The 10,836-nt window shown below is 67.4% G+C and overlaps 2 protein-coding genes across 2 annotated transcripts; one reads left to right on the forward strand and one right to left on the reverse strand.

Annotated features, from left to right (window-relative positions):
* Nucleotides 1-1,569: 1,569 nt before the first annotated feature.
* Nucleotides 1,570-9,017, reverse strand: TEPSIN (TEPSIN adaptor related protein complex 4 accessory protein). The gene is made up of 13 exons (XM_008154993.3): nt 8,936-9,017; nt 8,042-8,114; nt 7,719-7,810; nt 7,487-7,580; nt 6,012-6,079; nt 5,816-5,894; nt 5,649-5,720; nt 5,215-5,403; nt 4,416-4,590; nt 4,198-4,311; nt 4,004-4,082; nt 3,710-3,844; nt 1,570-2,877 (listed from the first exon to the last, which is right to left on the reverse strand). Exons 1-13 carry the CDS (start codon nt 8,981-8,983, stop codon nt 2,329-2,331), a joined length of 1,767 nt encoding a protein of 588 aa, XP_008153215.2. The 5' UTR covers nt 8,984-9,017; the 3' UTR covers nt 1,570-2,328.
* A 265-nt stretch (nt 9,018-9,282) lies between these two features.
* On the forward strand, nt 9,283-10,375 carry NDUFAF8 (NADH:ubiquinone oxidoreductase complex assembly factor 8). Its single transcript, XM_028130438.2, has 3 exons — nt 9,283-9,415; nt 9,557-9,667; nt 10,065-10,375. The coding sequence occupies exons 1-3, from the start codon at nt 9,332-9,334 to the stop codon at nt 10,092-10,094; spliced, it is 225 nt and encodes a 74-aa protein (XP_027986239.1). The 5' UTR covers nt 9,283-9,331; the 3' UTR covers nt 10,095-10,375.
* The last annotated feature ends 461 nt before the right edge of the window (nt 10,376-10,836 follow it).

Consider the following 10,836-nt stretch of genomic DNA (forward strand, 5'->3'; position numbering starts at 1 on the left):
GTGTGGGCGGGACCTGGGCAGGAACGAGGGGCAGGGGCGGAGCAAAGGGCGGGCGGCGTGGTCGGGGGCCCCGCCCGCCTGTGGGGCACCCACGCCGGCCCCGGGTACCCCGGCACCCACGCCGGCCCTGGCCCCCACGCAACCCCGGAGATTTTTATATTTCTACTTTTGCTGAGTTTCTCCTCATGAATGGCTGTGGGATTCTGTCCCGCTCTTTTTTGCGTTTTTCATTAGTGTGCGAATATGGAGAATTACACTGATTTTCGGGTGTTAAACCAGCCTTCCACACCCACGATAAATGCCACTTACCGTGATGTATTACCCACTTATACTCTTTTTGTATATTGCTGGGTTCTTTTTGATAATTTTTTTTTTTTTTTTTTTTTGCTTTTTGCTCGTGTTTTGTTAAGGATTTTTTTCATCTATGTTCTAGATCAAGTGCACATGGACCATTCCCCAACACAGGCTTATAGTCTGGGCCATAAAACACACATTAGCAAAAATCTGAAATTTTTTACAGTAAAATGTAAGTCATACAAAATGCTAAATTACTGTATCAATTAACAGCAGGCAAACATACCTTTAAATAACCCATTGGACAAAAAGGAGGTCTCAAGGTGAGCTAGAAACTATTCCGAACTGAATAAAAATAAATCAGAGTTCCTGGGATGCAAAGCAGCAGAGAAGAAAATTTACAGCATTAAAATGCTTTATATTAGAACATAATAAAGTTCTCAAAAAATCATCTGCACTTCCACCTTGAAGAACTAGAATATAAATACCACTGAAGGTAGTAAGAGCAGAAATCAATGAAGCAGAAGCACAAAAGCTAAAGAATAATAAAAGCAGAAGTCAGTTCTTTGAAAAGTTTGATCTTAATAAACTTCTAATCAGACTAAGAAAAAGAGAGGAAAACTGTCAATATCAGAAAGGAAGGATGGAACATAAAAGGGCAATTTGACAACTTTCATGAAATGGACTGATCCCTTAAGACACAAATAACTGAAATTCACAAAGAAACGTATGACCCAAATAGTCCTATATCTTCTTAAGAAATTGAATTTCAAAGTTAAAAACTTTGCAATTAAGAAAATTATAGGACCAGATAGTTCTACTGAGGAATTCTTCAAAACATTTAAGAAATAATGGCTGGCCGAAACCGGTTTGGCTCAGTGGATAGAGCGTCGGCCTGCGGACTGAAAGGTCCCAGGTTCGATTCCGGTCAAGAGCATGTACCTTGGTTGCGGGCACATCCCCGGTAGGGGTTGTGCAGGAGGCAGCTGGTCGATGTTTCTCTCTCATCAATGTTTCTAACTCCTCTCTATCCCTCTCCCTTCCTCTCTGTAAAAAAAAAAAGAAAGAAAGAAAGAAATAATGGCTGTCCCTAACTTGAGAAGTCCTCAGAGTGTGCCCCTTAGTAAGGCTATTGCATTAAAGCGTGCGTACGCGCGCACACACACACACACACACGCACGCGCACACACACACACACACGCACGCGCACACACACACACGCACGCACGCGCACACACACACACGCGCGCGCGCGCGCGCAAGAAAGAAAAGCACTCAGTGAGACGACCGGTTTATTTAGGAAGCTCCCCGAGGCCGCCCTGCACACTCTGCAGGAAGCAGCCACGGCAGAGGGCGCCCGCGGTCACACGGGGGGCTGGCCCCAGGCAGGGCCCGGGGTGTGGCTGCCCATGGCCTCCTGCAGAGGGAGGGCTCTGAGCTCAAACAGAGATCCAAGCAGCGGTTCAAATCCACACAAACTTCTTTCCGAGAGCAAGGCAGGTGAGGCTCCAAGGGACCCGAGGCCCTGCCGCCCGCCTCCCTGCGCCACAGGAGTCCCAGGCCGGAGAGCCAGCCTCTGGGAGGAGGGGGAGCACCGAGGCAGCCCAGGGTGGCCGGGCTGTCTGCACCTGGCCCCTCCGGACACGTCCCCCATGAGACAGCTCGACAGCGTCTGGCCTCCGAGCTCAATCACCAGCCCCCCTCCTTCCCCGCCCTCCAGGGAGACCGCGGGGCCCCTCTGCCGCGGACAAACAGTGCTCAGGTCGCCAGACCAGATGGCGGTGAGGCAGGAGCTCAGCCCCTGGGCCTGCAGACACTGGGGGGCTCTGCACCCCACCCACTCCACGAGTCCTGCCAGCTGCTCCCCGCCTCCACGTGGTTCTGGCGAGCTCGTGGCTCCTGCTCATTCCTGGACGGCTTGTCCACGCCGTGCTCACCTGGCTGGGCTGCTCCCCGCACTGAGGCCTCAGGGTGAGGGAGAGGCCGACGCAGAGCCGGGCTGAGGGCGGAGGGGACCGTGCGCAGTCAGCCGGGTCATGAGTTCAAGAAGGCGAAAGCCGACGGCTCTGAGCCAGGAGGCTCTGGGGCTGCCACCCTGTGTGACAAGGTCCACGGGGGCTGTGGGGGCTCCTGGGCACCAGTCCCAGCCTCCACCAGGCGGGGGCAGGCCACCAGCTCCATGCCAGCAAACAAGGACGTGTGGCCGCTGCTGGCCCCCGGGCCCCTCAGGCAGCCGCTGGGGCCTGGGCCCGATGCCGGTCCTCCATTTAGAGCGTCCGAGCCCGACCGGCCCTGCTCGGGTCTGGCCTCCTGGTCTCTGGAACCTGCTAGTCTGGGCTCGGCCTTCCTGGTGCCCCCGAGGGCTGGGATGGGGCGCCCACCCAGGGCGGGAGGGGCTGCAGGGCCCCTGGGGGAGGGCAGGGCTGAACTCAGAGGCTGGAGGAACTCGGGGCCCTCGGCGAGAGGCACAGCGTCCGTCAGCAGGTCAGCCGGACCCACACGCGGGGCGGCGGGGCGGGGCTCGGCCAGTGGCTTCCGGGCAGCGGCCTGCTGTCGGCAGGAGGCTTCTAAATGCCTCAGGATCTGGGCGCGGGAGGAAGAGACCTGGTGAGGGCCCAGGGGTCCTGGGGGCCCTGGAGGGCACACCGCCCTCTGTGCCTTCCTCCAGCGCTGCCCAGGGCAGGCGGAGCGGCTCCAGGTCGGTCCTCTGCGAGCAGTCTCTGCGCTGCCTTCCCACCCTGGAGGGCTGCCGGGCCTCGAGCTGCTGACACACCAGGCACACCAGGTGCCGGACGCCTGCGACCTCCCCTCTGCTGCCTCGTGAACAGCTTCCCTGCCGTCGGACCCGCCGCATGACCGCGGCACAGGCAGAGGCGCCCGGGGAACAGCGTGCCTTCAGCCAGCGCAGCCTCGCCGACGCTTGGATGAAGGACAATTCAGGGACCGGAGACTAAGGGTCTGAATTTCCAATGGCCACGGAGGAAGCGGGACGAAGTGGAGGGATGCCAACAGGCAGGGGAGGTGCGGGCCCGGCTGAGGGGGGGTGGGGGGGCCAGTGAGAGCCCAGGCGGCCTCCCAGTTCGGCGCTAGCAGGGAGGGGCTGCCCATTGGGGAGCCGATCACAGACCCGTGAGCTGTGACACGAGGTGGAGAAAGGGGAATAGACCCACCCGAGCAAACAAGGAGGGCTTCCTACAGGAGGCGGCACATGAGCTGAACCACGGGGGAGAGGAAGCCACCCACAGGGCAGAGCTGCTGGGCAGTAAGGCGGGTGAGCAAGGACAGGGAGGCCCCGAGCTGTTCCAGGGCACGGCCTGTCCAGGGCAGCAAGCGGCAGGGAAGAGGGGGCCTGTCTGGAAAGGACCGGAGGGATGGGGGTCCCCGCACCCACTCCTCTGGGCCCGGCGCTGCCCACCTTGGTGGCCTTGCTGGTCACGGGCCCGGGGCTGCCGGCGCTGAGCTCCTGCAGGCACGGCCGGGCGAGGAGCAGCATGTGCTCCTGGGAGAGCAGGTCCGTGCACCCCAGGGCGGCGATGGCACCCAGGGCTCTCTGTGGACACGGGAGGGGGTCAGCAGGCTCCACCCAGAAGGCCGAGTCCCCAGGACCTCCTGGCAGCCCCACTGCCCCCTGTGCTCACCCCCCACCCCTCTCCCAGGCAGACCCAGGAAGGGGGTCACCGCGCCCGCCCGCCCGCCCACCCCTCCTCACCATCTGCGCATGCTCGCCGGGCCTGCCCAGGCGGCGGGTCAGCAGCTCCAGCACCGCCTCGCAGTTGAGCAGCCCACACCTGCGGGAGGGGCACCGGGCAGGACAGGTGGGCAGGCAGGCGGCCAGGCCCTGCCCTCAGGGGGGAGCGGGGAGGGAGGGGACGGGGGCGGGGGGAGCCTTGGTCAGGGGCTCACTCTTTGATGAAGCGCTGAGCCTCCTCTGGGCTCAGGGAGGGGTGTGGCCCCTGTGTCACCGTCTGGACCAGGCTCAGCTCCTGCTGGCAGTCGCTCAGGGCCATGGCCTCCACCCTGCAGGGGCACAGCGGGTATGCAAAGGGCCGGGCCCTTCCAGACCACGCCCCACTGGGCGGGACCCCGACAGTGAATGCCCGGAGGGGCCGAGGCTGGCTCACCTCTCAGCCTGCTCGCTGGGCGCCCCGCTGGCCCCCGAGGGGCTGTCACTGCCCGACCAGGTGCCCGAGCCCGAGGCCCTGCCCCGGCCGTTCTCCTGGCAAGAACCCTGAGAGCCGGGGCTGCTGTCCTGCTCGTCCCAGCCCCCGCCCGCCTGTCCCGGCTGGTGTCTCGCGGCTGGAAGAAAGGAGATCTCGGTTGAGACCCGGGGCCTGACTGGCCTCACACCCACCTCCCGGGGACCCCAAGACTGGGGGACCTAGGGGACCCGAGAGGGCGCCCCAAAATGTGGACAGGGTGCTCCCTCACACAGAGGTAGGGGGGACACACCGGCCTGGGGCTCAGGTCAGGGAGACCCTCATCACTCGGGGACACCCCCCTCCCGTCTCACAGCACGTTTCTTCAGTCAACGTGTGCCACTGCCCAGCCCCCGGACGCATGGGCCAGAGGCCAGCCCTTGCTGAGGGCCGTCGGGCAGAGCCACCCAGACGGGGCACAAGGGCACAGGGCCACCCGCCGCGCGGGGATGAAAGGGCTTCTGGCCAAGCCCACGTCTGGGCCTGCACCTGGGAGCTGGGGCCTCGGCCTCAGCCAGCCCCGCCCACCCACTGAGCCCACGCCGGGCAGCACCGCCTGTGTGAAGCCACCAGGGGGCGCGGGTGGCCTTGGTGGCTGGCGGAGCCACGCAGTGTCAGGTGGGACGGGCTGCCCTCCCCTCGCCTCCCTCAGCTGGAGCCCGGCTCCGCTCAGCCCCGCAGGTGGAGGAAGGAGCCCGCGGACGGGGAGAGTCAGACCCGATACCTCGGGCACCCGGGAGGGCTCCAGGGGCGAGGTGGCCATGGCTGGCGCAAGGCGTCACAGCAGGCTGGTAGGCGTCCCCCTGCAGCTGGGGCCCCTGGGAGCCGGGGCCGCCGGGCCCAGGGCGCACGGCGCTGGCCACCGCCTCTGCGGCCTTCTGGAGGGTGGTGAGGAAGGCGCCCCCCGTGGAACCTGCAGAGCAACGGGAGATGGCGCCGGCCCCGCGGCCCTCCCCCTCCAGGGACCGAGCCTCAGAGGCCGAGCTGTGACCACCGGGCAGCACAGCGGCCGGACTCAGCTGAGCCCCGCGCTCCTGTGCCCCCTGCGACCTCCCGCCCACGCCGCGTCTGCGTGCCCATTTGTCGGCACCGGCCCTTCCTGCCCCGAGTCCCCGTCCCGGCCGCCCCGCCCACGCCCAGAGCCCAGGCAGCACTCACCCGTGGGACCGGGCTCCTTGCTGTAGCCGAAGCCCTGGAGGGCGCTCTGGGGCCGGGACTGGGAGCCCATGCCTGCGGGGGGACCCGAGTCACCCTGATACTTGGAGAGGAGGCCCCTGGGCCCCACCCCAGGGGAACCCCGTGACGGGCTGGACAAGGCTGCGTACCTGCGGGAGGCAGGGCCCTGGGAGGCTGGGAGGGGGGAGGAGGGGACAGGGTGTCCGAGAACAAGGTGCTCCCCAAGTCCTAGACAGGAGTGAGGGCGCTCAGTGTAGCCACACATCCGACTGTGCCCCCGCCCCCCCCCCGAGGGCCACCCAGCAGGGAGCCGCTGGGTCCCCGGGGAGCTGGTCCCGGGCTCACCTGGGCGGCCGCCCGCACCTTCTGGTACAAGCTGTTCCCATGGAGAGGGTCCGGGGGCCCCGTGAACCCTGCAGGGCAGGAGGGCGGGCTGAGCGGGCGCTGCCCCAGACCCCGGGCTGGACCCCGCGGCGGGTGAGCGCACGTCCTGCCCAGCCCCGACCAGGTGAGTTTCTCAAACAGGTCTGACCTCCAGCCCCCGTGTGACTTCATTTCCAGGTCAAAGTCGCTCCTGCACCCTGGAGCCTGGCGAAGGCCCGCTCCCCGTCAGGGCCCGCCGCCCGCCCACGCGGCTCACAGAGACGCCCCCGCGGCCCCTCGGCCCTCCCCACCCACCACAGCAAGGCCTCCACCGCCTCCCCCTGCGCTCCTCACCTGCCACCTAAGCGCCCCCTCAACCCGCTCCCCCTCCCGAGGTGACAGGAACGGGTTCTTGTCCAGTTCAAACCCTTCAGCGATGCCCAGGGACTTTAGGGTGAAACCCAAAGGCCCCGCCCCAACCCGGACCCGCCGCCGCCAGGCGCCGGCTCTCCCTGCTGTGAGCTCGCCGTCCTCGCCGAGGGTCCCTCCCATCCCAGCACCACCATATCCCCGTCCCCGAGGGCGACAGCCCCACACAAACCTCTCGGCACCATCACCCTGGGGGCCGAGCGCAGAGCACACAGGCCACAGTGGCAACGGGGATGGGGGTGCCCACAGGCCGTGGTAGCTGAGGGTCTCCCACAAGCACATGGGAGCCAAGAGCAGCTCGGCCCGTCTGGTGCTGCCCTCTGGGGGCGGCCTGGTGAGGTGGTTCTTGCCTGAAAGGCAGGCCCTTCCAAAGACTCCTTCAGGGCCCACAGGGATCTGGGGGCGGTGCACCCCGAGACTGACCTGGGCCAGGACTCCCACCCACTGAGGGGAAGATCTCAGGCCACGTGCCCACAGTCCTTGTTAGGGAGACGCACAACCACCCCAGCTGGGGGGTGAGGGGTGGTGAGGGTGGGCTCCACCCAGACCCACCTGGCGCCGGATCAGGCCAGGCCAGGCCAGGCCAGGCCCGGCTGGGGAAGCCTCAGAGGTCCCTCCCCCGCTCCCCGCCCCCCAAGGCTTCCTATGCTGCCGGCCTCGGCCTCGGCCCCCGAACTGCCCTGGGGAGGAGGAGCCTGTGGCTGGGCCGGAGCTGTGCGCTGGGGAGGAGGAGCCTGTGGCTGGGCCGGAGCTGTGCGCTGGGGAGGAGGAGCCTGTGGCTGGGCCGGAGCTGTGCGCTGGCCGAGCACCGAGTGTGCCTGCCGGGCACTGGGACAGGCAGCGGACAGTCCGTCCTAGCAGGGCACCGACAGGAACAGTCGTTAATTAGCACGAGTGCGGCCGCGGGCCCGGCGGCACGGACGCTGGAGACGAGGACCCCACAGGTGGAGGAAGCAGATGCTGGGGGCAGAGGGCCCAGAGAGCAAGGGTGAGGGGGGTCCGGGGGTGGAGGCCGCCCGGGCTGGTACCTGCCGCTTCCTGGATGAAGGCTGGGTTGCGCTTGAGGATGAGCAGGAAGGAGGAGGAGCCGTGGCCACACAGGTGCAGCATGATCTTCAGCACCTGGGGGGACGGTCACGTGGGGCAGGGCCAAGGCCAGGGGCACCCCCGGCTGCCTCCCGCCCCTCCCGCCTCACCACCCACGGTGAGAGCTCAGGCCCTGACCTGACCCCCAGGGTCTGCGGCCGCTCCCGGCCTCACCTTGAGCTTCACGCGGCCAGAGCCGCTGTGTAGACGGTTCAGCAGGTACTCCAGGAGGCACTGGCTGCTGCCCAGCGACTCGTGGGAGATTTCTGGAAGGCGCTCGGGTTAGGGAAGGAGCGAGCTGACCGGGGCCTCACTGTCCCCGAACCTCTTAGGGTGCCCTCCCTGCAGGGACCCCCCAGGCCCGGGTTTCAGGAGCATCGGGCACCTGGGGCCTCCGGGGCTCCCAGGCCCCGCCCACACCTCGTTGCTCTGGTGAAAGGGCCCTGGACGCGCAGGGCGGACGCCCAGGGCCCTGCGCGGGGACACGGGGAGGATACTGGCGATCTCCTCGTACAGGTAGCCCGGACACGGCACGTCGTCGTCGGACGTTCCCTTCAGGAGGATCGGGAGCTGAAAGGCAGTGAGAGCCCCGCCATGAGTGGGTGGTGCACGGGGGAGCCCACGGGGCCACCAGAGGGGCCAGCCATCCCCGAGGGGCTCCTGGGGGCACCGGCTTCCACGCATCTCGTTGTTGGCGCGCTGCCCGGTGAGGGACCGAGGGGACAGCGATGGTCCCACAGGCGGCTGGCGGGAGACCTGGCGAGGCGCCCTTCTGCTCAGGTCGGGCAGGGACAGCCCCCAGGCCTCTCCGCTGACAGCCGGGCAAGGGCCCCTTTCACACCTGCGTATCGACTGGCAAAGCCGAGAGCAGAGGGGAGCCCTTTCCCAGCGGAGGGCGGGCGCGGTCCGTCGTCCCGGAGCAGATGGGCAGCGTGGCACGGCCCCCAAGCCGGACGCACCCACGGCGGGACTTCAGGGAACAGCCCACGGGGTGAGCCGCAGGAGAAGCGCTGCCCGCGCCGTGTCGATGTGTCAGCGCAGCCAAACGAGCGCACGTGACGCGCTGCCTCCCCAGCGCGGGGTGGGCACCGGAACCCCGTTCCCAACGCGCCTCGCCGGGAGGCGGCACAAGGCCTCGGGGACACTCGGGACAGCGCGGACCGCACTCCACAGCGCGAAGGCAGCTGCCTAGTGTCACACGTGCCCGACTGTCACGCCAGGCTGTGTGCACCCACCGCCGACACCAGGGGGCGAGGGAGGGGGGCCGGCGGGGGGGCGCGGAGCCCGGGAGGGGCCGGGGCGCGGGGACCCCGGCCGGGAGGCGGATGGCTGTGGCCCAGGGCGAGGCGGGGGAGGCGGCGCGCAGCGGGGTCGGGCCCCCCCGCACTCACCCGGTGCAGGAAGCTCAGCCGGTCTCGCAGCAGCGGCGCGGCGGCCATGATGCAGGTCACCTTCCGGCCCTGCCCCGACCCCAGCCCCTCCAATCACCGCGCGGGTCTGGCCCGTTGGCCAATCGCTCGCGTGGGGCGGGCCCTGAGGCGGACTTAGGTCAACAAGTTGAGCCTTAGCCAATCCGAAGTCCCAGGTCAATGACAGACAGCCTACCAGCCAATTATAGAGTTCCTGGAGACCGCGGTTCCGGAGAGACAGAGGCGAGGGCTGAAACCTGACCTATTAGAAAGCAGAAGAAAGGTGATGGACGGAAGCGTCAACCTATCAAGGGGTGGTTTCCCGGAAGGGGACGGACCCAAAATGGCGGCGCCCACAGGTACCAGGAAGAGGTGCTCATGTCGGGGAACGGAGCGGTGTGGGGGCGCGTGCGATGCCGCCTCCGCGCCTTCCCCGAGCGCCTGGCGGCCTGTGGGGCTGAGGTGAGGAGCCGTGGGTCGGGGCAGCACCTGCGGGACGGGGCGGGGGGCGGGGCGCTGGCTGGGGGGGGGCGGGCGGGGGCTGCGCCGGGACCCACGGGCCCCGAGGCCGAGGCGACCCTGTCCCGCGCCACCCGTCCCCAGGCCGCCGCCTACGGCCGCTGCGTGCAGGCGTCCACGGCCCCGGGCGGCCGCCTGAGGAAGGACCTCTGCGCGCAGGAGTTCGAGGCCCTGCGGCGCTGCTTCGCCGCCGCGGTAGGTGGACGCGCCCCCTCCCGGCCCCGCGCCCTCCCCGCCTCGGGGAGTGTCCCGCTGGCCTCCCTCCCTCTCCCGCGTAGTGAGACCCGGGGCCTGACTGGCCTCACACCCACCCTGGCACAGGCTGGTGCTGCCGACGCTGCAGGCCGACCCTGCCCGCGCGACCCCGCCGCCACGAGCCCGTGTGCCGGCAGGTGGGGAGCGTGGCGGGGTGTGTGAAAGCGCCTTGTGAGCCCCGTGGTGCCGCCCCACACCCCGCGGCCCAGCCCCGCCGCGTGCAGCCGGGCCCCCTTCTCTGTGAGGCACTCGCGGGAAGGCGGCGTTTCCCCGGTGGTGCTTTGGAGCCACGTCTGACTTGGGACAACGCGTTCAGACAAAACACTTCGTCTTCCAGGCCAAGGACACCCTGAAGGGAGGCCCCTAGGCCGGACGAGGGCGCAGAGCCAGCGCCTGGAACACCCAAAGCCTCGGGGCGAAGGGACTGGGCCCGCCCCGCCGGAGGAGCCGTGGGCGGGGGGCTAGAACGGGCGCGGGGAACCAGCCCGAGGCCCATCGGGTCCGGCCCGTCTTGGTGCTGCGCGCAGCGGTGCGTGGGGCCCGGCCTCGCCCCCAGGAACCCGCCGGCGACGTGGGCTGCGGGACGCGCTGCCTCCGGGGTCTCGTTTTTTAGAGAATTCCCACCAATAAAATGTCACCTGAACCTCACGACGCCGCTGGACGTTACCTGTGGGTTTACAGGGGGAACCAAAGCTGCGAGACGGACAGCGGGAGGGGGAGCCCGGCAGCCCCACGGCCTGGCCTTGGCGGGGACCGGAGCGGGGCTGGGGGTCTTCGTGGGGGGCAGGAAGGCCGCGCCGAGGGCGGGTGTCGGAGCCCAGAAGCTTCTAGACCAGCGAGCCTGCAGGCCCCCTCCCCCCTCCCCCGCGTGTGGGCCGTCCCGCCCAGCGCGGTCTCCATGGGATGCGAGCCGGGCCCTGTCCTGAGAACCACACACACAGGCCCCCAAGGGCCTCAGCCCGCAGCTCCTGGGCGCCCCCCGCTGGGAGCGTGGGCTGCTCTGAGCGCCCCCTCCAGGGGCACGGAGGTCACACGGTCCTTGGGCTCCACCGCCCTGGCGCCCCTGAGCCCCAGAACCGGGGCCTGCGCTTCTGTCTCCTCTTAAAACT

The sequence above is a fragment of the Eptesicus fuscus genome, chromosome 20 (genome assembly GCF_027574615.1).
Source record: "Eptesicus fuscus isolate TK198812 chromosome 20, DD_ASM_mEF_20220401, whole genome shotgun sequence".
Taxonomy (NCBI): Eukaryota; Metazoa; Chordata; class Mammalia; order Chiroptera; family Vespertilionidae; genus Eptesicus; species Eptesicus fuscus.

Bases quoted from the DNA above. Each gene is read 5' to 3' on its own strand.
- TEPSIN (XM_008154993.3), bottom strand. From the start codon at position 8,983: ATGGCCGCCGCGCCGCTGCTGCGAGACCGGCTGAGCTTCCTGCACCGG. The intron at 4,083-4,197 runs GTGAGCCCCTGA...CCCCTCCCGCAG, and splicing joins GCTCAGCGCTTCATCAAAGA to GTGTGGGCTGCTCAACTGCG. The intron at 2,878-3,709 runs GTGGGCAGCGCC...TCCCGCGCCCAG, and splicing joins TGACCAGCAAGGCCACCAAG to ATCCTGAGGCATTTAGAAGC.
- NDUFAF8 (XM_028130438.2), top strand. From the start codon at position 9,332: ATGTCGGGGAACGGAGCGGTGTGGGGGCGCGTGCGATGCCGCCTCCGC. The intron at 9,416-9,556 runs GTGAGGAGCCGT...ACCCGTCCCCAG, and splicing joins TGGCGGCCTGTGGGGCTGAG to GCCGCCGCCTACGGCCGCTG. The intron at 9,668-10,064 runs GTAGGTGGACGC...TTCGTCTTCCAG, and splicing joins GGCGCTGCTTCGCCGCCGCG to GCCAAGGACACCCTGAAGGG.